Source organism: Trachurus japonicus, chromosome 15 (genome assembly GCF_045865225.1).
Source record: "Trachurus japonicus isolate A0001 chromosome 15, Traja_1.0".
NCBI lineage: Eukaryota > Metazoa > Chordata > Actinopteri > Carangiformes > Carangidae > Trachurus > Trachurus japonicus.
Window position 1 is genome coordinate 30110772 of NC_140921.1, and position 27749 is coordinate 30138520.

Genomic DNA, 27749 nt, shown 5'->3' on the forward strand with positions numbered 1-27749 from the left:
TCTTCTGATCAGCTGACCAAGGTGTTATTCAAAGAAAACCACAATACTATTGACAAAACGCCCAACAATAGGCTACTTATTAGGCTATGTTGTTGCAATTGGCAAAAGAAAAAACAACAAGCATAATTTACAAGGACATGGTTCTTTGAAAATTTTCTAAGAGTAGCCTAAAATAGATGATTTGTAACATGATGAGGTGAATCAGTAGGTTTAAAATGAGTGAAAAGTGAATTACATGAGAGTGACAATGAGATACAACAGAGAGTAAATTTATCAATCTAATATAGTAGCCTATTGATTTTTTCTGGTCTGAAAGGAAGTATTTGGCGCGATTTTCTCGGACGCCTTGCTGTGTCTTTTGACCCTGGTCGCTCGCCGTCGCTAAACCAAAACAGAAAATGGCGTCAGCTGAGTCTCAGCCGCGGTTCGGCCAGTCTGTCAAAGGTTTATTATCCGACAAGGTGGGCTCCTGCAGCGGGGATGTGATAGCGTTGACCCGTCAGGTGCTGAAGGGCTCCCGCAGCCAGGAGGTGAGGCGACATGAGAGGGTTTATCTGTTTCCTCGGAACGCTGATAGGCGGAGAAAGAACCGGAAACTTCGCCCGGGTAGCGACTCTGTTTTCAAAATAAAAGCCCCTGGCACGGACTCTGGTGACAGGAATTTAATTTTGACACTAGAGCTTAAGGGTTTGTTTTCGTTAACTTGATAAAGGGGACAACGTTAACAAGGCTCTGTAACCAGGTTTTTTTTAATGTAACTAGGTTTTCAATGTAGCTAAACGCCTAGATAGGCGCATGTAACGATAAAGTTAAATGATTATAATGTAGACTAATGCTAGCGTTGGTCTAATGAAACCCGGAAGCCAGTGCAGAAGACAGCTTCACAGCTCTGCAGTCAAACTGTTGTCTATTATCATTGTTTGAGGCTTTTCAGATTTCCTGTTCCACTCCCTGAGCTGAGAGTTTAAACTAGTTCTAACGAGAAAATGACTGTCACATTGATACAATATGTTAAAAATAATTAATTGATCCACATTGCTGCACATATCTCTTCTTCAGCTTCTTGGTCAAGCAGCAAGAAACATGGTGATTCAGGAGGACGCCATCCTGCACTCTGAAGATGTGAGTATGAACAGGTGCAAATGGTCTCGTGTCTGCACTTTATTATATGTAGGCTAGTTCCTGTTTACCAATAGGCACACTTTTCTTACGCATGCAGCACTTTTCTACCACACACTCTCTCACATTCATAAATCAAAGATACATTGGGGGCAGTTGGGGTCATTCTGCCCATGGACACTGAAGTGTAGTCTGGAGGAGCCGGGAATCAAACCTTTTTATTTGTGAACTTTAACAGCTTCACAAAGGTGCAGTCACACAGGGTTGTTCTCAGTCTCTCTCTGAGAGGTAACATTCATTATTATTGTCTGTCTGGTTCTTTTAATCCGCCATCATAATGTTGTGTCTTCCAGAGTCTGAGAAAGATGTCCATTATCACCACACATTTACAGTACCAGTGAGTATCAGTCAGCATTGATATGTGTAGCTCATTGCCTTTTGTCCAAACTAAATATAGTCTGTCTGTCTGTCACTCAGGCAGGAGGCCATCCAGAAGAAGTAAGTCTAAACACTGACATCACTGTCTCCTCAGTGAGCCATAACACACACACTGATGACGTGCGCTGCCTCTCACTGTTGTGTGCTTGTCTCCTTCCTCCAGTGTGGAACACTCTAAAAACCTGCAGGACCAGCTGAGACACCTGCTGAAGTGAACCTCTGAAGTCTTCCTTTGTTAACCAACGCTGCCTGAGCAGAGCTGCACCATCCGCAGGCTTTAACACCACATTTCTGCTTTAAAGGGATAGTTCAACATTTTGGCAAATTGGCCCATTGCCAATATCCCTATAGTGTTAAGAGTAGGTTCATTACCTTTAATTGTCGGTGCAAGATATTTTTAGAATGGCGGAGCAGAGCCGTGAGCTGCTCAGAGCTACGCTACGGAGGCTAATGGGATTTCTTGGTTTCCCTCATCAAACTCATCAAATACACAATCCAACAACTCCAAAACGCTCTGGTGGACAAGTTGTGACCTGCACATTCACCACGCTATGAGATAATAACACAATGTTACCACACAGAGTTGTTTTAGAGGGAAATTGCTTGCTGAAAAACTGCCCCTGACAGGAACGCGCATCAGCGATTTTGCATGAATTTACCATTGGCCTCCGTAGTGTAGCTCTGAGCAGCTCACGGTTCTGCTCCGCCGTTCTAAAAATAGCTTGCACCAACAATTAAATATAAAACGAACCTACTCCTAAAACTATAGGGATATTGGCAATGGGCCAATTTGCCAAAATGTTGAACTATCCCTTTAACACTGGTACAGCTGGGACTGTGAGGTGCTGCACGCCGCAGTGTGTGTGCGCACGTGAAGGCCAGTGACAGGACAGGCCGGTTACACATGCATTCCTCTGCAAAGCAGCAGCCATGGAGAGTTTGTTCTTTTGTCTGTCATGTAAAATATTTTGATCAGTTGTATTAAATGATTTTATTTAATACCTGTGTTATCTGCTTCTCTTAATGCCACAGACAGCTGTAAGACATGAGTTGTCAATAATTTATTCCTCCATCAGTTACTGCAACATTGCTTGGGCAACTAGTCACTGCAACCAATTCTTGGGTTGCCAAAAACGAGCAGTGAGAATCATTGCCTCCACATCTCATCTCAGTTCAGATCTCCTACAGAGGTTCCAAGATGTGGAATTCATTTCCTCCCTCACTCCATTAAACCCATGTGTCATTTAAAAAAATCAGTGAAACATAGCTTAATCTTTTTTATTAGTAGTATTTATATATATATTTTAATTTATATCAAACATCTGTATACACAAACGTACACTCACATGCATACATATACTGAAATTGAAAATATAATACTCACAGTAATAATAATACTATAGTGGTAAATGAAAAAAAACAGATAAATAATAATAATTAGTAATAAATACCAGAAAAAATAAATAAATAAACAAAACATTGGATGTTTAATTATGGTGTAGGTTTCTCCAGCTCTTGTTTGCAGGGAATCGTAGATTAGACTCCATACAATAAAGAAACATCTTAATCTATCAATTGCTTAATATATTTTAAGTTTTTAATAGCGTGATGTGTGTGTGTGTTTTGTGTAATGACAACATCCATTTTGATACCTTATAAGGGAAGTCCCAACTAGGGTTTTTTTGGACCTCCCTGCATGTCTGCTTTGTCCACTGTTATTTTTTTTAATGGTAACTGTATTACCCACTTTTAATATGTGCTAGATAAACAAAACAAAACAGACTATATTCATGATCTAAACATGAAGAATGTTGCAATGCTGGGAGACATTAAATATCAAACAGTGACGGGGATGTGGGAGAAATGTAAAGACCTGAGTGAATCTAATGTGTGTGTTGTGTGTGGGGAAGTTTTCAGTCTGCAGTGAGGACTGAGGAGAGACAACACACCTCTTCAGTACATCCTCCATCCTTCATCATAATATGATGAAGTGAGGATTTCTACATACAGATTGTATTGTAAAGGTCTTTCACTGGCTGCATCATCAGCTCAGACTCGTGATAAGCAGGTGGAGGAACTGACTTATCAGCAGGCTGAAGGCCGGACAGCTGCTTGACCCTGGCGCTGTCCCTGAGGCCACGCTGCTGAGTCTCGTCACTGAACGCTGCACGTGTTCCTCTCCGCCGCACCAGAGCTCAGCAGCTGATCAGGGAACAGGCCGAAGGCTCCGGGGGTTGTCCTTCAGTGGCGACCAGCAGGCTGCATGCAGGGGAAACACGTATGGGATCATAGAGAGCAACATGTGAGGGAAAACACGCAGAGACCTCTTCACTTTCAGACCTCTTCACATGGAGGAACTTGAACTGACACCAGGGCCGTTGCTAGGATTTCTGAGCCCCCTGAAAGAATACCAAAGTGGGCCCCTGACTTTTCCACTTTTTTCTACGTATGTATCATTTTTTATTTAGCCTACTTTGTTTTGATGCTAATGCAGCATTACTATGAGTATTAGTCAGGGTCTTATGCAGAACAAACCAGTCATACAAAGATAAGACTACTAGGGTTTTTTGTGGGCCCCACTGGGCGCTGGCAGCGCCCCTAGAATTATCATCACTTTTCTCCCCTATACAACGGCCCTGACTGACAATTAAACTGGACCCCATTGGATAAGACTTTTTGTGCTGTTGTACAGTAGAGGTTTGAAACCCAGGACTCCACAGACTCAGATAGAGAGATAGAACTTTAGCTATTCACTTCAATTCATTTTTTCCAGTAGCTCATAAAAACAACAACATCCACACTTCCACTCATCCACACAACACATAAACATAGACAACACAAATGCAAAAGTTTGGGCACCCCTGGTCAGCATTTCTGTTAATGTGAACAGTTAAGCAAGTGGAAGATGAAATGATCTCCAAAAGACATAAAGTTACAGATGAAACACTTCAATCAATATCAGTGTATTATGTTGTTTTCTATAATTTTGGAGTTAAAAAGGGAAACAAGCAGCAGCCTGTAAAAGAATGGGAAACCCTTGAGACTTGAGTTCTCAGATAACTTTGACCAAGGTATCAGACTATTTAGCCTACTACCGCTATTTACACACTGTGATAGTTTTCAAAGGGGGGGGGGCTATAGTTACTAACTATGCAGGGTGGCCAAACTTTTGCTGTGGGACATTTTCTTTTTCTGTCAATTTGAAAATGTGAAGGGAATATGTCTGTAACTTTATGCATTTTGGAGATCATTTCATCTTCCACTTGCTGAACTCTTCAAGTTAACAGAAATCTTGACCAGGGGTGCCCAAACTTTGGTGCCATGAGCGGCGCATCTCGCATGACTACATGTCACACTTCCTCTATGTGAGGATGAATCAGTGCTGGTGGTGGACAGGAAGTGATGAATCTTGTCTCATGAAGTGGTTACTACAGAGAGCTGTAGTCTGATCTGACTGTTGGATCTGAGTGTCATTCACACTGGGCCTGCAGCTCTATCAACATATCAAGTCTGTTATGAGATGTTATATCCAGTTATTAACCTGCTCCCATTCGGCCTCTGCACAACCAGACAGACATCTAGTGAAGACATTTTTTCCTAATGGTGTGCAGCCCAGAAATAACAGAACAAAAACATAATATGCAGGGAGCAGCGCCGCGGCCCCCCGGGGGACCGGTCTGGCCCGGCTCCTCATCACTCTGTATATACAGTGGACTGAAATACAACTCTGATTCTGCCAAATCCACACACACTCAGATGACACGGCTTTTGTGGCGCGTCAGGAACGGGCAGAGGAAGAGGAGCGCGGGGGGATCTGGTGTGATGGCCTTCAGAGAATGAATCAACACTAGGTGATGTGGACAAGGCCGATGAGTTCAACCTGTTGTCCGACAAGTCTGACGGAGGCTCACCTGTTCTCAAACAGGGAGGCTCCTGATCAGTGTGCGAAATACCCATCAATATTCGGGGGGGTCCCTAACTCGCGATTGTTGCGCAATACCGTTATTTTTTTTTCCTTTTTATAAAGTAGGACTATAACATTAGGCTACAATAAGCCAAGAAAATTAGCCTACAGCCTAAAAAGGAGAGGCAAAGTTGTGCATTACAATGCAGAAAGTAATTGACGATAAATAGACGATAATTCAAATAAATAAAAGACAATAATTGGCACCACACTTGAACAATGAATAAATGCCAGGTATCAGAGACTGGCGCGCGATCAGGGCAATGCAGAAACGAATAGACAATAAATAAAATACAATAATTAAAATGAATGAAAGACACCAAACTCGTGCACTCAAATAACAACCAACTGTATAAATCTGGAGATCGGAGACTGACGTGCAATTATGTGCACGAGATCCTCAGCCTGCAACTATGACCGATCATGTAGCCTTATCTAACCATCCATCTAGAAACGTTTAAACACAGAATTGAACACATCCACAAATCACATTCGTATAACGGGCCATCATAAAAATTGAAAAAGCACAGACAAATAGCTCACAACAGGCGCCTGGCCAAACAACACCACTGGGGGTTCAGGCCATAGTAGCCTATGCTGAAGCAGGCTAGCCTCTTACTTTAAGTTATTTTCCTGCCTTAATGTCAAGCCAAGGGTTGCGGTATTTCCATTACCCCACCTGCTTAGGTGTAAAAAAAAAAAGAAAGAAAAGCGGCCAATCACCAGTGCTAGCAGCAGGGGCTGCGGCTACGTCTTCAGAGCACTCGGCCTCAACTTCACTTTCTTCGGCAGAGGGTGGAGAGGAACGGGATCCTCTGTTCTGATAGCGAGTGGGCTCGACTCCTGCGCTGGGCTGGCGCACATGGCTAATTTGCATAATGCGCAGGTGACATGGTTCAGCTTAATGTTAAACGAATAAATGTTTTGAATCATGAATACTGGACATGGTGATCTTAAACACATTTAATTGACCACAATAAAATTATTATATTATATTATATTATATTATATTATTTTTTGACAAGATTGAGACCCCCCTCAGATTTTGCTTTTGAGTCTTTCAGGGGGTCTCAAGGGGTTAATCGGGGGGGGTCCGACCCCCCCAAACCCCCCCGTATTTCGCACTCTGCTCCTGATCCTTTGGAAAACATCACATCATCATGTTCTGGACCCAAATTAGAGCAATCAGATGCCCTCAAATCACATCACATCACATCACATCACATCATGCAGCTGCTTCAGTCTTCTAAGGCCACAGGTTCAACATGCTCTAGACCAGGGGTTCTCAACTAGTCTCACTCTGGGCTCCACATTTTCCCATGGTCATTAAGTCGCGACCCACTTTAATAGAATTCAAACCAAGATTTTTTTTTTAAGCCTTTAAAAACTAATTTTGCTCTTTATTGAGCAAAGTGCATTTCAGAGCACATGAATGAAACTGAGGAGGACCATGACAACTGCATGTATGGGAGTGAATTACTGTAAAAAATATCAAACTGCACAAAATGGAGACCAACAAAATTATATATTTGACTTCTAATGCATCTCTGCATTCAGAGCATATTCACAAAAGTGAATAAATATCAAATTGCACAAAATAAAGACCCACAAAACAAGGTATTTTCACTGCATTCAGGCCACATTAATAAGAAACTGATATCTTTGCATTCAGAGCAAATAATAAGAAAGTGAGGAGGACCATCACAACTGCATGTGTTCACGTGATGCGTGCCTTTCAATATAAGTTATTTTTCAAAATAAAAGACATGTCCAACATCAGATGTGCATTAAATATTATTTACTTTTTTGACCAGCTGTCCGCGACCCACTTTTGGGTCCCGACCCACCAGTTGAGAACCACTGCTCTAGACTAGACCCCCCTACACCAGTGATCATCAACTGGCGACCCCTGGGCCGAATCTGGCCCGTGACTGGATTTTGAATTTGTGAGGATCAAAAAGAAAATATCTTGTGGTCCCAACTATTAAAGCAAACAACACAGATTGAAACAAACTTTATCAGAAAGAGGTCATTGTGAGCTTGACATTCCACAACACATTTGTGGAACAGGAGATGCTGCATACTTGAACCTCGTGTTGGAGCCAGTGACGGGCAGTGGAGTCGACACACAACTTTCCAGTCAAAATATCTATAAGCTACTGTATCACTCCTGGTGGCTGACTGTGGTACAGTTGATAGGAGAAAAGAAATAAAGACGTGAAATATTTCAGTTTGTGTGTAATAAATCTACCATATTTGAACTAAACTACTTAAAGGGATAGTGCAACATTTTGGCAAATTGGCCCATTGCCATAATCCCTATAGTTTTTGGTGTAGGTTCGTTACCTTAAATTGTCGGTGCAAGCTATTTTTAGAACGGTGGAGCAGAGCCGTGAGCTGCTCAGAGCTACAGACAGAGTTGTTTTCAAGGTAAATTCATGCAAAACCTCTGATGTGCGTTCCTGTCGAGGGCAGTTTTTCAGCAAGCAGTCTCTGCATTTCCCTCTAAAACAACTCTGTGTGGTAACGTTGTGTTATTATCTCATAGCGTGGTGAATGTGCAGGTCACAACTTGTCCACCAGAGCGTTTTAGAGTTGTTGGATTGTGTATTTGATGAGTTTGATGAGGGAAACCAAGAAATTCCATTAGCCTCTGTAGCGTAGCTCTGAGCAGCTTGCGGCTCTGCTCTAAACTATAGGGATTATGGCAATGGGACAATTTTCCAAAATGTTGAACAATCCCTTTAAATCAATGAACTTTTGCATGGCCACTGTTCGGCCTCTCTCTTCATCCTCCTGTTGTGGTCGGACACAGTTTAATTAATTCAAATGTTAATGAAGTTCGGCTGACAGATGACGAGGACAGCTATCATCAGTGTTGTATGTTGTATGTGCAAGCAAATGTATTGTCATGAAAATTTGGCTGCTGCACAGATGGGAGTGAAGCTGACTCTATTTAAAACATATTGCACACCTCTGAACACTGCACATCTGTGGTCAAACTATAAAAAAACAACTTTCTGAGACTGTAAATGGCAAACAAAGATATGAGAATATCGCTCAAGAGGCCCAGATGGATCAGCACCAGTGAAAAGTTAATGTCGAGTTAATACACTTCAAACTGTCTTGAGAAGCTTATGTACAAGTTTATCTGCCGACTAAATTAATCTGAAAATCAAATACTTTTGGTCCTGGTGAACATTGCATACAGTGTCACATTGCACGTCTGAGCACTGGAGGTACTGGTACAAAGGTACAAGTTGTTAAGACTACTGTGTTTTTGTATGGACCTTGAGTCTTGAATAATATCTATCTATCTATCCATCCATCCTCTGCAGAGCTTGTCACAATCTAAAAAACACAACACCCACAGATATGTCACTGCACGTTACTGGGATTGTATGAATAACTTTGAAAAGTGAATCATCAACAGGGAACAGGGAAATGAAAACACAGCTACAATATTGCATCAGAAAATTTAATACAAACATCAGTCATGACTCAAACCGTCTCAAATCTGTTCAACACAAAGGCAACATTTAAAATCAAAATGCAACTTCAACACATGCATCGACAGTCGCGGATAAAAATACATTCATTTGGTTCACTTTACACTTGAGTTATGTCTGATTATCAAGGCTGAAGCAGGTTTTTCCAAGCGGCTGGCGGCGACCGCTGTCGTCAACACGGGCATGCACGACAGCTCTGAAATCAATCAAGTAAGAAAACTGAAAAGAAAACTGCTCTGAGGTCAGTGTGACTGCTCACTTCTGGAGACGTCCACTCTGAAACCAGCGCTGTAACATATTGCTCCCATACTCAAATAACAGAATGAGTGTGAGGCTGTAACACAAGTTTTCACTGTTCACCTCATCTAAGGATCAATACTGTGCATTATTATTACTCCAGTTGACCAGGTCTCCTCCTGCTTTACTGACCGGGGCAGTGGCAGAAAAACATGATAATCAAAGAAAAAAAAAACACACTAGTGCATATACTGACAGTATGTGTGATGGCAGTAGTGCAGTAAGCTCAGCCCCCTCCTCCAATTACAGTAACAGCATGTTTACAGCAGACAGATCTGATCACAGATCAGCTTCAGTCAGAGAACAGCAGCATGTTCACCTGATCACCTCACCATCACCTCCAGCAGAAATACATACAGTCAACATCTGGACGTCTTATTACACACTTGTAATATAGCATGTCAAATCTATGAACAGAGAGAAAAACAAAACATGACCTATAACTCCGACTCAAGTCACAAAAGCATTGATAAAAAAAAAGGTCATTAAATCAAATCTTTGACAAACAAAATTTGAAATGATGCACAGAAATTAGAATTTTTAACTTGTCATAAAACATCAAATCTATGATGTCTCTTCTATTCTTACTATCCCATGAGATATCTAGACTGGGGACATGTTTCCTGTCAGACTGGGGACATTTCTCCCACTCATGAAAATAATTCACCATTCATGTTAAAAATCTAGTCTTTAACTATTGATATCACTCACTCACTGTACGGGCTCAGAGTTTGATGACTAAGGCAGTAACATCACATTAGACTTCTGTCAGTACAGAATAATGCAGGCAGACTGGAGGAGGGCCAGCAGGGGCCCCGGGGCCACAGCCTGGGCCCCCGTGCTCATCGACTGTGTGGAATAGCAGACGTGTGGTCCTGTTTTAACAGCAGTGAGGAGAAGTGGGTCATTAACAAAGTGGCTCTGGCTGCTGACGTCACGTCACCACAAACTGTAACAGAAAATAACATTTAATGACGCACTCAGCAGCTGTGTTCAACACAAACACACACACACACACACACACACACACACACACACACACTACAGTTTAGTTTCCCCCTCATCCAGATGTGTTCTTAAATCCTTTCTGTATATCCAAGAATTCTTATAAAACACAAAATGGGATTTAAAAACAACAACAACTCAAATCCAGTTGAAGGTTTGTTGCTTTTCAACAAGAACAAAACAAGACACTCCGTCTTGTTTAGTTGCTGCATTGCTTTGTGCTCTGTTGCATCTCCCTCTCTCAGACATGTTTAAAATCATTTCTTCTGTAAAGTTCTACTGTGCTAAGAAAACATCAACATATCATCACATCTCTACATTTGACCTGGGGTAGAAAAGTGGAAAAAAAAAAAAAAACGACCCCTCAAAAACAAACAGTATGGTCCCAAAAATGTAAAGTATGTGACGAATGTGTCTGTGTCAGCTGTGGCACAGAGTTTTAAGGTGGACTGCTCCTTTAAGATGGATTAAGTTGGACATCTTCACCTCTATGTGACACGGTTTGAGGTTGGAGGTGCGGTGCAGGACAAAGCGACAGGGCAGTGAACTGTTGACAGTAACAGATCAACAAAAGCAGGAAATGAAACAAACAGCTGCTCTACCTGTGTAAGGTAGCTTTTTTCCCCCATTTTTTGCCTGATTCTTACACTGACAGGCAGCAAGCTAAATTCACTTTGTAGTTGTGATTCAGTCGTGGACCACTTGAATCTACAGTAGTCCCCATCATGTAGGGGATCAGGTCCAGACCAGTAAACGTCACGTAGCTGTTCCTCTAAACGGAAAAGTGGCTCTGGGTCGGAACAAAACACAAGGATCAACGCCAAACAGTAAAAACCTGGAAGAACTGGATGAGAGAAAAAACTCATCTTCCTCCATCTACTCTTCCTCTTCTTCTTCCTCCTCCTCCTCCTCCTCCTCCTCCTCCTCCTCCTCTTCGTCATCATCCTCATCGTGACAGTGGGTGATCTCCTGTGGAGCCTGTGGGAAGAAGTGGGGGGGCTGGATCTCGCTGATGGACCGGGTCAGCTGGTGCCGCTTGCACTCCATCTCCTTGAAGTCGACGTCGTGGCGGTTCCGCGTTGCCAGCGGAGACTCTGTGTCGATGATGCTGACGTGGGTGTGCTCCACCGTCGACTCGTGAGGCATCTGGAGGCAGAAAACAATCACATCACCAAAACTGCATCAAACACAGATGACAGACACACACTTATAGATGCACTCTATTAGGCCTGGCACAGTTATTACAGAATTACCTGGGGCCTCAATTAGAAAACTGTGCGTAGGAAAGATCACTACAGCTACGGAGGAAACACAGAAAATGCGCACACAAAAACTTTGCGCACGCACGTCTACGCCTGTTTCCATTTATAAATCACAATCAATTCTAAAGTTGGCGCTCATGAGGAAGGGCTTTAGCGCGCCCGTACGGTGCCTATAAGGTGATGAATATTCATTCATACCAAATCAATGACGTCAGAAAAGGGGCCGACCTGTTCAGATGTGCTGCTTTGAGTGAACAAATGACTCGGTGCTTTTTTTCTTTCTTTCGTTTTTTAAATTTTTTTTAATATAAAACGCGTCTGTGTTGTTTATTGTGAAATGCACTGAATCAGCGCTGACGCATCAGGCCAGGCACATCTTTTTTTCTTTTTTTGGCCGGATTCAGGCCAAGACCTAATGCGAGTGAGTCCAGCCACAGCACATATTGGAACCGGCTCGTGAGCCACTCATCATGTGCCGGTCTCCAGTGCACCACATCCTCGAGCAGTGCCAGATGAGCCATTGTGCGTCTTAACGCCATGTGAGTGCGAGTTTATATCCACCCATCACTTTATTTTCTGAACAGCTACAGATGTAGACAGTTACTGTCTGCCTTTTTGTTTATGTGAATAGAATAATATGTAACATAAGATGTAACTTTTGTTTCATAATGACAGAACATATTTTAATGGTGGAATAAAAGACATCTCTGTTTCCATCTGAATCCTTATTTTAGTGTGTGTGTGCAAAAGCTGGTGTTGTGCTGAAAGGAGACTCCTTGCCGAAAAACGACTGCCCAGGACGGGCAAGGCAAGGCAATTTTATTTGTATAGCCCGTTTTTACAAACAGTTTGTCTCAAAGGGCTTTACATGGCATCGTAACAACATCCTCTGTCCTTAGACCCTCACATCCACTGAGGAAAAACTCCAAGGAAACTCTTTTAACAGGGAAAAATCAGAGAAACCTCAGGGTGAGCAACAGAGGAGGGATCCCTCACCCAGGACGGACAGACGGGACAGAGATGTTGTTACATACAAGACAGTTTACGGGAACGCGCATGGGCGGCTTTGCATTTACCTGGAAAACAACTCTGTCTCCTAACGTTATTATCTCATAGCGTGGTGAATGTGCAGGTCACAAATTGTCCAAGAGAGTGTTTTGGAGTTGTTGGATTGTGTATTTGATGAGTTTTGAGAGAAAGTCTGGAAATACCACAAGCCTATACTGTTAGTAGCAGCTTGGATCTCTGCCTGGCATCTTGCACTGACAATTGAAGGTAAAGAACCTACTCCTAAAACTATTGGGATTACAATTTACCAAAATGTTGAACTATCCCTTTAAAAGAGACAGCGAAGGCTAAGAAAACACACATAACAAGCAACAGTAAAAAAGTAAAAGTAATGGCAATTAATCATCAACTAAAATGTGATGACAGTGACTGACCAGGACGTGTGCAGCTCTGAATAGGTAGCTGAAGGGGTAGTAGAGCAGGTTGATGAAGGAGGCGGCGTACAGGTCGGCGTAACGCATCACTTGGGAGGCAAACAGCGTCTGACGGGAGCCACTGCGAAACAGGCTTCCCATCATGCCGTAGCACATGTCCATGTCATGGGTGACTTTCTGGAGGGGACACAGAGACGAGCTTCAAAAAACACGTTGATGGTGCGGGAGCAGGAATGTTCAACAGTGGTAGAGATGGAAACATCAGCAGCTTTACACATTTATCCTTCTAAGTGTCTCATGGTTGATTTCTGTGTGTCAGTGTCAGAGGAGTTTCTACCTTAATCCGTCTCTGCAGGGAGCTGATGTCTGGTCTCTCGTTGCTGCTGCTGTCCAGGTGCCTGAACACACAACACAACTTTACTAAAATGCAGCTCCCACATCAGCTGGACGCTGCACAAGCTCCGTCAGATTACGTAACATGCTGCCAGTTTCTACTCATTGTACTGTCAGTTTAGTATAATACGGACTGGCACACAGAGGAAGCTGCATTCAAATGCACAAACACACAGAGGTGCTATTCCGGTCTTAGAAATGAAGCTGAAAATAAACTGATGAAGCACCAGAGGATGAATCAGCATAAGAACTATAGCACAAATGTAATTCAGGTTCAACAGAACTTCATAGATATTTATTTATTCTACAAAAAGTGACCTCAGACTAAGTTAGGTGCACAGACATTTCTACATGTTTCCATAACAACAGGGCTAACTGACTACAGATAAACACTGTGTTTACATGGACTTAAGTATCCTGGTTTTGATGTGTATCCTGATTTTGATCAAATTTGGGGTATGGTGTTTACCTGAACTTAGAGAAACCCGGTTATTCAGTATCTCTGTATACATGATAAATACAGTATCCCGGTTTGTGATTGCTGTGTGCATATGCGTGTTTCTTGTTGTTTACAACAGGAAGCGCAACTACTTGGAAATATGTACAAATCTGAAAATTTACAAATTAAAAATGCTGCCATGTCATATAACTTAATAAAATAAAATTTAATGCAGACGGATCGGTTCATTGTAAAATATTCATTTACTGTATTGATGTAAAAGTTGTGATTTCTGTATGTAACGTTAGGCTACAGAGCCCCAGCAGCGCTGCTCCTCTGTCCAATCACTTACAGATATGAAGCTTCACTTTTCATTCAAACAAACTAATGTGACTGCCACAAATTGTTAGATTTCATCAATGAGACCAACATTTGTCTCCTAAAAATAATGTAACCAGCCGACAGAGACTGCTTGCTGAAAAACTGCCTCTGTGGGCAACGCACATCTGCTGTTTTGCATGAATCTACCTTGAAAACAACTCCGACTCGTAACGTTCCGTTATCATCTCATATTTTGTAAATTCTTTCTGATACAAATAAACTTATTAAAGTAAACTAAATAACAAAGAAATACAAAAAATACAATTACATGCATTGAACAATCATGTCATTTAATATATATAATAGAAAGGGAGAGAGAGAGAGAGAGAGAGAGAGATGAAGTGACGATGAAGTTGGATGGAGGACCCTATTGAAATCCTAGGAAGTTCTTGCCATTTTGAGATTTCATAGATGCTCGGTGGTAGATCTTCACTGCTTTTGCTGCAGTATCTTCACTGCTTTTTCAAGTACTTGTGGATTTGTGCCATCATTCAATTGTTGCTCATTTAACATAAGTTATTATTTTATGTATGTTATCAAGAACAACAAAATGAACAGAACTGATGTTTTTTTTTTTTTTTTTTAAACAAAATAGGTGGGAGAAACCAGACTTCCTGGAGAAAACCCAATCTTGACACTGAAACTGAATCCATTAATTTAGTACGAGAGCATCATGCTAGGAGGAGTTGTTCAGGTGGCAGGGGGTGGAGGGTAAAGGGAGGAGGGTAGGAGTTAGAAAGTGGGAGGGAGAGAGATTTCATAGAGAGAGAGATTATTTTGATAGAGAGAAAGAGAGAGGGAGATTTCATACAGAAATGATGATCGGTGGGATATCTTCTCTGCTTTTTTCAAATACTTGTGGATTTGTGTCATCATTCATTCAGTTGTTGCTGATTAAAATACTACATAGATTGATTAATTTATGTTTGTTATCAAGAACAACAAAATTAACTTAACAGATGTTTTTTTTTTTTTAAACGAAACAGGTGGGAGAAACCAGACTTCCTGGAGAAAACCCAATCTTGACACTGAATCCATTCATTTCTATCAGGAGAGCATGATGCTAGGAGGAGTTGTTCAGGTGGGTAAAGGGAGGACTGTCATTTCTCTTCCTCTCCTCTGACTCTCCTCTCTTTCTATTTTCTCTTGTTCTTTTCTTTCTTTCTTTTCCCTCTTCTCAATGTTCTTTCTCTCTTTTCTTTCTTTCCTGTCTTGCACTTCTCTTTCTCTCCTCTCCCTCTTCTCATTTTTCTCTCTCTCTTCCCTTTCTTTCTTCTCCTGCTTCTTCTGCTCCTTCTGCTCCTTCAACTCCTCTTTGAGCCTCTTTTCCTCATCTTTCTTAATTTTTGCTTTCTCCTTATCGGTTTTGCAGGCCAGTTCCTGAAACTCTGTCTTTTCAGTAGTCAGGCGCTGCATGTCCTCCTCCATTCGTCTGGTCCATAACAACCAGTCTCTCTCCTTTTTCAGCCAACTCTCCTCAATGTCCATTGTCTGTCTGTGCAGCTCCTCTTTCTCTGTCGTCTCCTGTGCAAGTGTTTCCTGCAGGTCGTTGACTCTGGCCTCGCATTTCTTAAACTTGGTCCTCATGTCCATCAGTTCCAGCCTGCGCTCTTGCCTTATTCTCACCAGTTCAATGTTTTCACGTATAAAACTGGAGATCTCTTTGTCTTTCACTTTCATGATAAGTTCAGTCTTGTTGCAGCTCTCCTACAGAGCTCGGAGCTCATCTGCCATGTTCTTTTCCTTGCTAGTCACCTGCTGCAGGGCATTGGTTTTGGCCTCGCAGTCAGACTCGCATTTCTGCAACTTGGTCCTCATGTCCAGGAGCTCCTGCCTGCACTCCTCGTTCATTGTCACCAGTGACATGTTTTCACTCCTAACACTGGAGACCTCTTTGTCTTTCTCTTTCATGATGAGTACAATCTTCTTGTTGTAGCTCTCCTGCAGAGCTTGGAGTTCAGCTGCAGCTTTCTCTTCTTTTGCTCTCATTCGGTTCGTCCATGTTTCATTGAACATACCGAGTGACTTGGCGAAGGAGTCCTCCAGAGATTCAATCTTTTCGTCTTTTTCCTTCAACTGGTTGTGGAACCAACTGATGCTCTTTCGGCAGGCAGTGAGATCTTCCGTGCAGCGGTGGAGTTCCTGCATTTTTTCATCGATAAATTGTTCCATTTGCCGTTGCTTGCCTTGATACCAAGCCTGCATCCTATTCTTTTCCTGCACCCAGCTGTTCTCTTTGCTGAGCAGCTGTTGCTTCAGAGCAGCGTTTTGTTCAGCCAACTCTTTTACAATATTTGTGTCTAGAAGGGGTTTTTTGAGGAGCTGCAGCATTTGAGGGGCATTCCCCATTTGCTGGTTCCCATTATTAGGATTTGCTGGTGCGGATGACATTTTGTTTTCACTTTCTGCCAACTTTGCTTAACACAGACTGTATAGCACGGTTGGAGAAGGAATACAAGATGTGGGTTATAAATTAATTACTTGAATGTATTACTCGTTATTATGTAAATTTTATAATAATCACTCGTAATATCTCGTAATTAACTAATTGCGATGAATAATTTGTAACTTAACAGAGAGGTCAGACTTTCGGCCGTTCACTGTGAGTATCAAAAGAGAAATGTGTCTCTGAAGTCAAGTGCTGGCCCACCTCAGCAGAGATCAAAGGAACTGTATGACATCACACAGGTGTCCATGGGAACATTCTGTATGACATCATGTGTGAAGCCGTCATGTGTGACATCACACAGAACCCAGTGATGGCTGCATCATGTGACTTTATATTTGAAAACAAACAAAAATCATCAACACATCAGTAGCCTACTCTTATTTTGAAATGACAGGGGCTGTGTCCACCAGACGCGTTTTTAGCGCTGACAGCCTCTCAGCGCTGCTTTCCCAGCGCTTAGCGCTCTCTCTCTCCCTCGTCAGAATGCCGCTGTTGCTAGGTTACAAAACGAGTCCTCTGACACTTCCGTGTTCCTGCCTTGTTTAATGTAAACACTACAACGAGTGTCAGAAATACACAACAGCATTAGCAGCAGCTTTTGACATGGACCCTGAGGTCGGCCTACCTTCAATACAAGTGTGGGTCATGATATAAACCGAGCCACGTCTCCGGTTGTGTTGCTGTCGGTAACGTATGTCCCGAACCTTCTTGATTCTGATTGGTCAGTGCGGTGAAAAGTGACATTGACAAGCGCAGCGCTGTTCTAAAAGTTGAACAGATTTCAACTCGAAGCGCTGTGAGCGCCGCGACAAAAAGAAGCAAGCGCCGAGGGCGCTGAGCGCTGTGAGCGCCCAACTCAATAGGGTTTGAATGAAAAGTAGACGCCCAGAGCGCTGAAAACGCGTCTGGTGGACACAGCCCCTAAAGCTCTTATTTTGATTTTTTTTGTCTGAAGTTACAGACACATTCAGATTACAGTTTTGAGATAAATCTATAAACCGTCTAAAAAAAAAAAAGAGATACTGGAAACTTGGCTGTAGGTATATTAAAGCAGAAGTAAGCGATATTTTTGTGTTAATATAAGTCTTAAAGGATCATAGGGCAGGATTAATGAGAACGGCCAGTGACGCGACGGCCGCTGCGCGTAACTACAGCAACCAGCGAAGCCACCGGCACGGGAGCGCGCACAGACTCTTCGCTGTTTACTTTACTCTTTACAGTCTTTCCTATCTCGGGTGGGTGGGGGGGTATTTTACTGTAGGTTCTCTCTCTCTCTCAGACAGACAGACAGACAGACAGACAGACAGACAGACAGACAGACAGACAGACAGACAGACAGACAGACAGACAGACACACACACACACACACACACACACACACACGCCTCTTCACTGTGCTGCAGCAGGGGGCTGCTGTCTGTTCCTCTGAGCTCCTCTGCATGGATCTGTATGGGCTCCTACTCCTACAGGCCGGTACTGAGAATTAACGCGCCGGGTCCGGGTGTCGGACCACATCTGTCAGGGTCCGCGGTCCCATGAAAACCAATCAACACCGGACATATTCATGATTTCATTAAAAAAAAAAAAAAAAACGGACGCGTCGCGGTCACGCCGGCCAGGACGTGAAAAGTGGACGTGTCCGGGCAAAAGAGGACGTTTGTCCACCTGCCTGATAACGTTGTTAAAGTTATAACGTCGGCTTTTAACCACTAGCTGCGGCTAACGGCTAATAATAAGACAGTAGTGAAGAGGGAGAGGGTGTGTAAGTGACCTGCCTGCTGCTGTGAGCGTGTGTGAAGGGAGGGGGAGAGAGAGTGGCGGTGGGGGGGGGGTTTACAGGGCTTTCAGTTGTGCTGGGTCGTTTGCTGGCAGTAACAGTAGGCCTAATTTGGATCTACCTGGTTCAGAGCGATTGATATAACAGGGAGTGTCGCCACTCTGTTACTATATCAATGGCTCTGCCGCGGTTGCCCTCTTCATGTCTCCATTCCATTGATCCATTCGAAGGCAGTCGTGGACGCGCTGACGTCAGGTCCACCGGCCAGCGCGCGAAATTCACCCCCTGAATTGCAGCGCATTTTGCAGCACAGACCCCGTTCAGGGCAATCGAGAGATACGCGGATGGGCTCGTTCTTTTTGGTTTTGAACGCTTCCTCACCCATTATTATTTAAAAAACGTAAAACGCATGGGTATTTTCCGGTATTTTCTCACAAATCCTGCCCTATGATCCTTTAAATAGTTATATCTTCCGACAGCAATCACTTACATAGAGTGTTTGGACCGAAACACGGGTCTGTCAGTCACTCTGCTCTGCTCTGAGCCGAGGAGAAAACATTTCTCGTATCCTACAAGTTTTATCCAATGAGGAGAGAGAACGGCATGAAGGGCTGTGTGTGCAGCCAGAGCCAGTCTGGTGCAGCCAAGGGATGCCGTGAATGTGGTGACCTAGGGACGAGGACTGTTATGGTGCGTTCAAGGCAGCCCGTAACTCGTGTTTTTCCGACCTGTGAAGTCGTACCAGATCGAACTGGTACGACTCACGGGTCGGAAGTTACGAGTGGCCGTTATAGTGACTTTCACCGGTAAAACAGGTCGGAGAAACACGAGTGGGTTGCCTGGAACGCTACAAAGTCGTAAGTCGTGACTTGAAGCTGTAATTTACGGTTTCAAAAGCCTGCCTGGAACGCAGCATTAGCCAAAACGACCAGATCGCTTACTTCTGCTTTAAGGAAATATGACCATAATTTTCGCGATGTCGTTTTATCTCCCAGCTGTAGCTGCAGCTCAGTGGAAGCTTAACTGGCAACCCGGAGGCTGAAATGCCACTGACGCTGTGACTGTGAGAGAGCGCTGGGTGGCGACACATGCCAACACGTAAATTCAAAACATAAACATGATTTGTGGTCTGCAAAAAAAAAAAAAAAGTTTTGAATGCGAATATTCTGACTGTACTATTGTTGTTGGTGAGTTCATTATGTTATATGAACATTATTACTGAGTCTCTGTGACATATTATGAGGATTTTACAGCCAGTCGCTTTAGATTTCTTACATGTACCTTTAACATTTCTGCAAAACACAACAAACAAACAGCTGAGGGGAACTCACTTGTAAAGCTCTGCCAGGAAGCAGTCCAGAGACTGAAGCTCTTCAAATATGGCTGGAAAACAAACGCTGGCATTAGTACAGCACACTGCATTAATGATGCTTTATTCACAAGATAATGACAAAAATATGACAAATCATACAAACTGAAGCCCACTCACATTTCTCTCATGCAAAGTGAGCTATGTGCTATTTTTTCCCTTCACACGAGCCTCATTACACTAAAACCACTGCTGCTGCTCAAGTTCAACAACTTTATTAGTTAGAACAGCTTTACATTTGTGTTATGGATGAATAACTTGTGTGTCGCAAGGTTATTATATTTTACATTTTTCATTAGTTTTTATTTTTATTCAGTTTTTTAAGTTTGAATTTTTATTTCAGTTTAGTTTTAGTTACTTGTTTAGTTCAACAAGTGATGAAGCAGTTTTAGTTTAGTTTTTATTTTTGAGGAATTGACTAGTTTTGATTTAGCTTCTGTGAGACCTCTGAAAATTAATTTCCAAATTTGTGGGATTTTTCCCTTTTAGTTGCATCATATAATGTTTTCCATCAGTCCTCATTACGTTACATTCACTCTTATCTGTGGGCTGTACTCCTATGGAGTTATTTTTGTCTCATTAATATCTGTAAACGCACAGAAGGTGATCTACAAATGTTCCTTGGTTTGCACACGTGTTTTGCTATCCACAAAGGGTGATCTACAAATGTTCCTTGGTTTGCACACGTGTTTTGCTATCCACAAATACAAATTTCTAATTTGTAACTTGTATTTTGGTTTTTACAAATAAATGTGTATTTGTAAATATATTGTATATTTGTAAATGTATAATTTTCCATTTGTAAAAACAAAAAAGCCATTTGTAAAACCGAAAATTCTGTCTGTGAAGTGTGACTCTGCATTTGTGGATCACCAATCACACACACGCATCTCTTTCCGCAATGACGTATTTCTGAGACATTCCTGCCGAGATCCACAAACTCACAGCTGCTGATTCACAAAGGGCCGCTCTCCTCACCAGGAGGGGCAGTGTTGGCGAGTAGCTGAATGAAAACTAACGAAGAAGACTGCTATTGGTTTATCTCGAGAAATTATTTTAATTCCCACTGTTAATGCGTCACTTTATTAAGTTTTAATGTTTTTTCATGCGATAAAGTAACTGACCCCCAATATGCGGTTAGTTTATCCAAATGACGCCTGTTTGGAAGTTTGCTCCGCCGTTCGCGGAGCAGTGAAGCTCCATCTGTGGAGCAGCTAAGCTAACTAGGCTACCACCGGACGAGCGGTCTATCACAGAGGCTACCGCCGGGCTGCTGTGGTGGTCGGCCGGCTAACCTCCGCTGTCATCCAGGTCTCCCCCGGCTCGTTTTTTCCCCCGGAATGATGAAGCTGGTTAGCCAGCCCACCGCAGCAGCCCGGCTGCTGTTTAGATCTGATTAGATGTTTAGATGTTAGACTGTTTAGATCCCCAATATGTGGTTATTTTTATACAAATGACGCCTGTTTGGAAGTTTGCTCCGCCGTTAGCCTAGTTATATCTATCGCTCTGCACTGCCCCTCCTGGTGAGGTCAGAAATACGTCATTGCGGAAAGAGATGCGTGTGTGTGATTGGTGATCCACAAATGCAGAGTCACACTTCACAGACAGAATTTTCGGTTTTACAAATGGCTTTTTTGTTTTTACCAATGGAAAATTATACATTTACAAATATACAATATATTTACAAATACACATTTATTTGTAAAAACCAAAATACAAGTTACAAATTAGAAATTTGTATTTGTGGATAGCAAAACACGTGTGCAAACCAAGGAACATTTGTAGATCACCCTTTGTGGATAGCAAAACACGTGTGCAAACCAAGGAACATTTGTAGATCACCTTCTGTGCGTTTACAGATATTAATGAGACAAAAATAACTCCATATACTCCAAGTCATCCTATTTTGTGTGTCCTGCAGCTTTAGCATCTCTAAGAAAACTACAACTGAGCTGATGTTATCTGATATTCAGTTTAGTTTTACATTGTTCACTGTAGTTTTTATTTAGTTCTCATTTTTGGAAAAAATGTAATTTTTATTTTCATTTCAGTTTACTAAATTATTTTTTCACTGCTAGTTTTAGTTTTGGTTAACTATAATAACCCTGGTGTGTGGTCCTACTCACAGCTCTTGTCGGTCCAGACGTGCAGCTCCTGGGCCAGCTCAGGAATCACCAGGAAAGTCCTCCAGCCCTGACGCTTCTTGGATTTGAGAATGTCTCCGAAGATGTGATCTCCGATGTAGACGATGTCTTTACCTTTAGCACCGAGCAGGTCACACACGATGTCTGAGGAACCTGTGAGAAGAAAAGAAAAATACCACCTTCATCACTTTCACCCACATTCACCCGAGTCTCCTACGTTTACAGCGGCAGCAGCAGAGGACAGTGAGCATGAGCACCACAGAGGTGGAGGAGGAATCTGATGCTGGTGTTCTCCACCTACGGCCTGCAGTGCCCTCTTGTACATCTGAGCACAGGGTGTTACATTACAGGCTGGTGGCTCCAATGCGGAGTATGCTTCAGTTCAGCAAGTACTTTAATGACTCAGCACATCGTGTCTATCCTGACTACAGCCTATAAAGTTATATTATAACACAGTGCTGAGTGCAGTACCCTTTTTGTGTCCTTTGGTCTTAACTGCACTGACCAGGAGTAGAGCTCCATATTTTATTTGTATATTTTGTACATTGACAATAAGAAAAACTTTCTAGTTTTTTATTCTGAATGAAGATGAAAGTATTTTTGTTGATTAGAACTGTAAATGTGACACACTCCAGAACCAGAATCAGATAAACAATCACCACCTGTTACAGTATATACACGTAAGAAAATATGATTCATAAATAATAATTGCTACTTATGTAACTATTTCATTTTTGAACCAAATTAAAATCAGAAAGAAGTTTGTTATGAACCTCCAGAGTAAACGATGCCGTGCTGCAGAGGTCCAGTGTATGTGCCGATCTTCAGCCGGCCTGTGGTCTGGAACAAACAAACAAACAAACAGAGACTGAGTCACAGACTCGCACACAGTGTTTATATGTCAAAATGTATTTGACCCACATTGCTGCCCTCAAATAGAAACAGAAGATGGTTGTGTGACACACTCACAGTGTCGACTTGCCGCAGCACCGTTCCCTCTCCGAAGAACACAGGCTTCCGGGCGTCAACCAGGATCAGGTCAAAGTAGGACTTCCAGGGCCGGTGGGGTGTACCGGGCTGCAACACACACACACACACACAACATCATACAGTTGCAAAGCATCATGGTGATGGGTGGCCATGTTCAGTAGCTCTCTTGGTTAGTCCAGAAAGAATACACTCTATACCTGGGTGCGGTGCGGTATTAAAGAAATCTAATTACAGACTTTAACTCTTTCGCGACCATTGACGAGTAAACTCGTCACAGCCTGCCGAACGTTCACGACCACTGACGAGTAAACTCGTCAAAACCGTTTTTTTTTTTTTTACAGATTACGATAATAGACACTCTGAGGTACCCTGTGTGTGAATATGGTAGTCCTCTGATATGTAAAACTGTTTTAAACTAAAATCAAAACATAATGTTTTTTATAAACTGTGTGATCTTGGTTTTGTTTGAGTAATCGTTCTCCTTGAATGCTGCTCTGGGGACAGCGTGCAGCGCTGTGCGGCTGTCGGCTACAGTGTTGCGACTTTCTCGCTGAATCTGGCGACTTTCCAAACCCTCTTTTGACAAAAGCGACTGACGACAAATCTGGCGACTTTTTCCAGTGCTGTTACAAACGTTGTTTGGAGACTCGGATCTGAAAGCCGGTTATCTCTGCTGTTTTCACGGTGCAGCGGAGCGGGGGCTGTGCAGCGGGGGCTGTGAGCCAGCCGCCCCCGCCCCGAAGCACCCACCCGGCGGCCAGTCACACAGCAGTGTCCCGGAGCTGCTGCGCTGCAGCCAGAGACCCGCACCGATGCACCGCTGCTCTCCACGCTGCCACACCCCCCAGATTTGCCTACAAATATATTTATTTATCCATAGAAAGGATTTGGGAGACATGCCACACTGCAGAGTACCGGTAAAATGAGCAGTTTGCCACTTGACACAAAAGTGCGTTTTTCTCTGAAACTAGAGCGGGAGCTCCGTTTTTGGAGAAACCCAGCTCTCTTCTTCTACTTCGTACTCACGAACGAAACGGCGGAAAAACTCGCCGTTTTTTCGAGGAGCACGTTGTAAAGTCACTCTTCAACCACGTGAAGACCGTTTGTTTCTAGGTGATGTACAGAGTTCGGCTCGACGTGAGTAAAAAGGTAAACAAATAGCCAAAAACATGTGGTCCTGAGCGGATGTGCTGAGGAATTAGTGTGGTCGCGAAAGAGTTAAAGTGGTTGGTTAAATATAAAAAAAAGACAAATAAAATTAATAAAAACAATGAGTTAATACATTAAAAATAAAAAATCTTGCATATTAAAAGTACATGTTTAAAACTAATCATTAAACTGTATTACGGTAACCCATATTTACTATTTTTTAGGGCTGTCAGAGTTAACGCGTTAATCGCGATTAGATTAATTAAAAAAATTAACGCGATTAAATTTTTTAATCGCGGTTAATCGCGGCCCATTTTGTCCTCTGTCTGCTGGACTGGAGTAGTGTAGCAGTAGGTGGCGGTAAGGCACCTTCAAGTTGGTTGCTACACAAATATACACAGTCTAACATATATCCACAGCTCCATCCATTGATTTTTTGACGGCTTTGTTGTAAACAAATGCACATGGCCATGTATTGATTTTTTTGACAGCGTCGGTTGTCAACAAATGCACGTGGGATGTATTGATTTTTTGACGGCTTCTGTTGTCAACAAATGCACATGGCCAGGCAGAGGCGTAGCAAAGTAAAGGGCAATTTCCACTGGATGCAATTCGTTTCAATTCTGTGTGAGTTTCATGCATCATGTGTTATGATTAGGTACTAGGCCTGCTAGGTCTGGTCTAAAAGTTGTTTGTCTAGAGATTATAACACTTTGGAGGGATGAAAGTCCAAAGCGCCATATATAATATTTTTAATAGAGATTAATCGCGAGTTAACTATGGAAAAAATGCGATTAATCGCGATTAAAAAAATTAATCGTTTGACAGCCCTACTATTTTTACAAAGTGCTTTCTGTTAAATCACATCATCTGTTGGCTGGTGGCTGTCTTGTCATCTCTTGATCTCTTAACACACCATCATAGATCCATCTCTGCTCTGCGACTTTCTTGACACAGAACTTGAATCTATTCAGACACATTTAGTGACCATCATCTTCTGATCCTGAGTGTTACCTTTGGGCCGTGAGAGAAGTCAAACAGGTAGGTCATGATTTTCTGTGAGACAGGAGAGAGAACAACACGGAATAAATCAAGATGGCAGGTGGTGCTTTTCTTTCAGTGTTCATTAAACATGTTCGACTGAACTTTCATCTCACCTCTGTGTATTTGTAGTCACTGTTGGTGGCCAGGAATACTTTGGCCACTTCGTTCATGCGACTGAGGAGGAGAGGAAGCTTGGGCTTGGAGGAGAAATAAAACAAGCTGAGTAGCAGAAAAATGACACTTGGCTAAAATGTGTTATATCACCACAACAGAACGACAGTGTTTGACACCAAACTATAAACTACTAGTTGCTTTACATACTTACATCTTTTACTACATACTTCTCCAGGTTTTCAACTGTTTTTTCTTTTAGGGACCCCTAAGAACAGAGAGAGAACATGAGTGGGCTGAGCTCTGACTGCAGTAGACGACCTACAGCCGTCTGCTCATTGGCTTCAATTAGAGTTCCTGACCAACCCGACCAGACCTGCTGGTTCGGGCAAGATTCAGGCCGAAAATGACTTGGGTCAGGTTGGGCCTTGGGCTTCTGGTTTTTGTTTAAATCAAACACATCTTCTTGCTGATTGTTGTCGGCACCAACGCATCAGGCACTTGTTTAAAAACATTTTTGGCCGGGTCTGGGCCAAAAATATATAGGCTACGAATGACTCGGGTTGGGTTGGGTCTGGGATTCAGCACCCGCGGGTTGGGCTGGGTCAGGATTTCATTTTCGGGCCCGTTGAAAACCCCTAGTTCCAACGAAGAGGAGGAAATGATTTTACCTTGAAATGAACCCAGTCCACAGCGTCTCGCACGTCCTGGAACATGCTCTTGTAGGACAGCAAGAGGTCGCCATCTTTGAAGCCAGTCTCACAACTGCAGAGATCAATATAAACTTTCTAAGAGAACAGGATGCTGCAATTCAACTGAACTTTATTAAAGGGATAGTTCAACATTTTGGAAAATTGTCCCATTGCCATAATCCCAATAGTCATAGCAGTAGGTTTGTTACCTTTAATTGACGGCGAGTCTAAGAAAATTGACGGAGCAGAGCCGCGAGCTGCTCAGAGCTACGCAACGGAGGATAATGGGATTTCTTCCCTCATCAAATACTTTTGTGGGGAAAGTTTTTCCAGTCTCCGCATTTGCCTCGAAAACAACTCAGTCTCATAACGTTGTGTTATTATCTCATAGCGTGGTGAATGTGCAGGTCACAACTTGTCCACCAGAGCGTTGTGGAGTTGTTGGATTGTGTATTTGATGAGTTTGATGAGGGAAGCCTTCCATTAGCCTCCATAGTGTAGCTCTGAGCAGCTCGCGGCTCTGCTCCGCCATTCTAAAAATAGCTTGCACCGACAATTAAAGGTAACACACCTACTCCTAAAACTATAGGGATTATGACAATGGGCCAATTTGCCAAAATGTTAAACTATCCCTTTAAACGGGGTCCTATTCTGAAGGTCACAGAAAACGCACACTAGTGTCACTGTACGGGTGGACGGCGCTGCAGTACCTTGAGTATCTGGAGCAGTTACTGAAGAAATCAACCAGACAAGCAAACAGGTAGGTTTCTGTGGGAAAAGACAGGGAAGGAACTGTAAAGACGAGTACCAACATGCATCCAATGTGACAAGTTAGGGTGTATTCACACCTGCAGTGTTAGTGCGCACTAAATCTGGTGCGCACTAAATTTGGTCCAGTTTGGGTTGGTGTGAAAGCACATCGCACTCTAATGCGCACCAAAACTAGTGCGGCCTGAGGAGGTGGTCTCGGTTCGGCTCCAGCTGAACTCTGGTGCGCACTGCGCACTAGTTTAGGTGTGAAAGCAACTGCACTCTGGTGCGAGCCAACTGCCAGGCGAACTCAACAAGTTTGAGCTAAAAGGGCTCCCGTAGTCACTGACAACGGGTTAACGCAGCGGGGAGACCGCCCGGTGCTCCGGTGCTGCGGAGCTCTGTCCCCACAAACGAAGCAGCAGCAGCAGCAGCAGCAGCGGGGCAGCCGGTCGCTGCGTGTCCGCTGAGTCGCTCAGACACCGGACAGGTCAGCGGGTCTGTCCCTCGGGTCCGCGGAGCAGCTGATTACCGAGCAGCGGAGGTCCGCCCGTGTTTAACGTTTAACCGGGAACTAACGGGACCGAGCTGGGTGAACGCAACCGGAAATCAGCCGGAAGTACCAAACAGAGTTATACATGCAAACAATATAGAAATAAATGACCAGAGCTACTAACAACCGGCCCTACTGGAGTCTCCATCATGAAAGTTTTATCAATCAGCGCGTCCAGATTCCAACCGGTAGTCATGGAGACGTGACGTTCTCCAAGTTTGGTCCCGAGTGACAAAAAGCAGGTGTGAACGCAACCGCACTAACTGAAAAATGAAACAATGTATCATTTTAACATTTGGTGCGCACCAGGGTGCGCACTAAACAGGTGTGAATACACCCTTAAAAAAGTAAAGAAACCAGTGGAATCTGAGGCCTAGTCCACACGAGCCCGGGTATTTTTGAAACCGTGAACATATGTTCCCGGTTGTATGTCCTGTCCACACGCAACCGTGCTTTTGGAACCCTGAAACCG

The 27749-nt window shown here is 43.1% G+C and overlaps 2 protein-coding genes across 2 annotated transcripts in view; one reads left to right on the forward strand and one right to left on the reverse strand.

Annotated features, from left to right (window-relative positions):
• Nucleotides 1–350: 350 nt before the first annotated feature.
• On the forward strand, nt 351–1865 carry borcs7 (BLOC-1 related complex subunit 7). Its single transcript, XM_085800943.1, has 5 exons — nt 351–530; nt 1060–1122; nt 1473–1516; nt 1597–1617; nt 1721–1865. Exons 1-5 carry the CDS (start codon nt 399–401, stop codon nt 1770–1772), a joined length of 312 nt encoding a protein of 103 aa, XP_085657069.1. The 5' UTR covers nt 351–398; the 3' UTR covers nt 1773–1865.
• Nucleotides 1866–9830: 7965 nt separating this feature from the next.
• nt5c2a (5'-nucleotidase, cytosolic IIa) overlaps nt 9831–27749 on the reverse strand; it is a 28589-nt gene continuing 10670 nt past the window's right edge. Inside the window, exons 6-17 of the mRNA XM_085800935.1 lie at nt 26685–26742; nt 25954–26047; nt 25497–25550; nt 25285–25368; nt 25142–25183; nt 22958–23065; nt 22762–22828; nt 21971–22141; nt 19807–19858; nt 13374–13434; nt 13037–13213; nt 9831–11478 (exon numbers count right to left, since the gene is read on the reverse strand). Coding sequence (XP_085657061.1) covers nt 11209–11478; nt 13037–13213; nt 13374–13434; nt 19807–19858; nt 21971–22141; nt 22762–22828; nt 22958–23065; nt 25142–25183; nt 25285–25368; nt 25497–25550; nt 25954–26047; nt 26685–26742 — 1238 coding nt within the window. The 3' untranslated portion in view covers nt 9831–11208. The remainder of the gene's footprint in view (nt 11479–13036; nt 13214–13373; nt 13435–19806; nt 19859–21970; nt 22142–22761; nt 22829–22957; nt 23066–25141; nt 25184–25284; nt 25369–25496; nt 25551–25953; nt 26048–26684; nt 26743–27749) is intronic.